Here is a 2,271-nt window from a genome sequence, read left to right as displayed (position 1 = left end):
AAAACAATTCTAATTAAGAGAGCATGCTTCTTAAGACTGCGCTATTTTTCCAAATTGACAGCATTATATCTCAGCGTTACATGTGAATAGAGATATGACAATAGCAGATATAGATAATTCGAGGGAACGACAAGTAGTAGATATGACAATAACAGCTACAAATCAAAGTGCTCCTTTTACTAGAATTTTTTATGATAGCCACTGGGCTTCACAAGTATATGCAAGAAACATATCCCAATGCTTCACTTGATGTTCTTTTTCTTAAAAGTGGATGAGGAATAAATTATACAGGAGGTATCATGTGAGGATGAAAAGAAATCTAGTGAAGTTTCTGTATTATTTGTACCTATCAGGTCAATAAACTTAAGCAACCCAAGTAACTTAACAAGGAATCCAGTGATAGTGCAAGTGCTTGAGTAATAATAAACTTAATAATACACGCTAAACATCCGAGATTAATAACTTTACTATCAACCTATGCCTGAGTGCAACTACAATACTTATTTAAGCCCTTATCAACCTTTGCTACACGGCGAGATAAACAGAAGCAACACAACTGCACTTAATAATACACACTAACCATCTGAGTTTAATAACTTTGCTATCAATTTAATTTTCTATTTCCAAGTCTTGTATATCCTAGCACATGCTGGAGTAAAGGCCAAGCAATCCAGTATGATGATATGCATGTCCAAATGAGATAATGCAACATTTCCTGCACATTCCAAGTGTGTTTGCCTCTTGCAAGACCAACATATCCCTTCCGGCGATTGTTTCCATTGGACAAAGCAAGGAACGGATCAATGTAAACGGATCAAAGTACAGATTGATAACAACAAAGTTAATACATTGTAAATGGATCAAGTACAGATTGATAACTCATAATGACAATATTGCCTAGCATGCATCTTTCAGGGATTAAAATGGCAAGATCACGGAATCCTACATCAACCAGATTGAATGACCCAAACTAAACCATCATCAATCTCTCGATGGACACACTGCACAAGTCCATATACTTTAGGCATGTTATATATTGCGACTACACTTGGAATTCTATAACATAAATCCTAGTCATTCTCAAGGCGCAGGACAAAATGCAACACACATGCTAGAGTAAAATCACACAGAGCAAAGCAACAGCCTTAAACAAACATCATTAGCGATAGTGCAGTAGAAGCTAACTTTAGATGCTGCTCAGGTACATGAACACTCTGACCTTGCGCCCCTGCACACAACGCAAAGCAACAAACAGCCTCAGCAAAAAAGCACCATCAAGAAAGCAGGAAGCGGATCAAAAACTAAGGGCGGGCGAGCACTGACCATGGACTCCGCGGGGAGGTTGGACTCGAACTGGGCACGGACGACACCGGAGTTGCTGTGAGGGCAGGTGATCTTGCCCCAGAGGCAGCGGTAGTGGGTGTCGTTGCTCTTGGTCTTGGCCTTGTACACGTATGCCAGGTGCTTCCCGGCGTACCACGCCACGTCCTCCTTGGTGTTCACCCCCTCGACCTGCACCAGCGACGTGCTCTCGTACTGGTTCGACTTTGACCTGTAGATCAACCCCCACATCGCCGTCAGTGCTCCGGCCAATCTCACCATGAAATGAATCGCCAGATCCGCCGAGAGCATGGCCAAGAACGGGGCTGCTCACCTCTTGAAGCCGAGCATGTACTACAAAAAAATACACTTCTGTGATGATACGTATTTGTCACAGTAGGTCGCATTTTCTGTCATGCATGTACATCCATGACAAATTTATGACAGAATCAAGATAGTCATACTTGTGCTGTCTTAGAAGTGTTCCATGACATTGCCAAAATTATCATCACGGAAGTGTCCACTTCCATGACAATAAATCGCGCGTCACAGAAGTGCTTTCGTCAAGGGTGACCGACACGTGGCATCCGCCGTAACGGAACTCCGTTAAGCTATCGGGTCGGATTTTGGATCCGATAACCCATTAATAGCCACTACCAATGCCGATTTTCCACATGTAAAATTCTCATTGGCTGACGGATCGATGCGTCAGCTCCGCGTTGGCACAGGTGTCACTCATCCAACGGTCGAGATGGGCCTATGATATGTTGACACGTGGAGCGGCCCAAAAGTGGCCCACAAAGTTTAAATGGGCCGGCCCAACCGAAGGCCCATAAGATTTAGCGGACCATAATGGGCCGGCCCAGCTAAAGGCCCACAAAATTTAGCGGACCATAATGGGCTGGACCAGCTAAAGGCCCACACGATTTTGTAGACCATAATGGGCCGGCC

At 43.9% G+C, this 2,271-nt stretch overlaps 1 protein-coding gene across 1 annotated transcript; it reads right to left on the bottom strand.

Annotated features, from left to right (window-relative positions):
* Positions 1 to 1,186: 1,186 nt before the first annotated feature.
* On the bottom strand, positions 1,187 to 1,671 carry LOC119271195 (60S ribosomal protein L35a-1-like). Its single transcript, XM_037553112.1, has 3 exons — positions 1,655 to 1,671; positions 1,324 to 1,552; positions 1,187 to 1,228 (listed from the first exon to the last, which is right to left on the bottom strand). The coding sequence occupies exons 1-3, from the start codon at positions 1,669 to 1,671 to the stop codon at positions 1,187 to 1,189; spliced, it is 288 nt and encodes a 95-aa protein (XP_037409009.1).
* Positions 1,672 to 2,271: the final 600 nt, after the last annotated feature.

Source organism: Triticum dicoccoides, chromosome 3A (genome assembly GCF_002162155.2).
Source record: "Triticum dicoccoides isolate Atlit2015 ecotype Zavitan chromosome 3A, WEW_v2.0, whole genome shotgun sequence".
NCBI classification, from domain to species: Eukaryota; Viridiplantae; Streptophyta; class Magnoliopsida; order Poales; family Poaceae; genus Triticum; species Triticum dicoccoides.
This window is presented reverse-complemented; position numbering and strand designations above follow the sequence as displayed.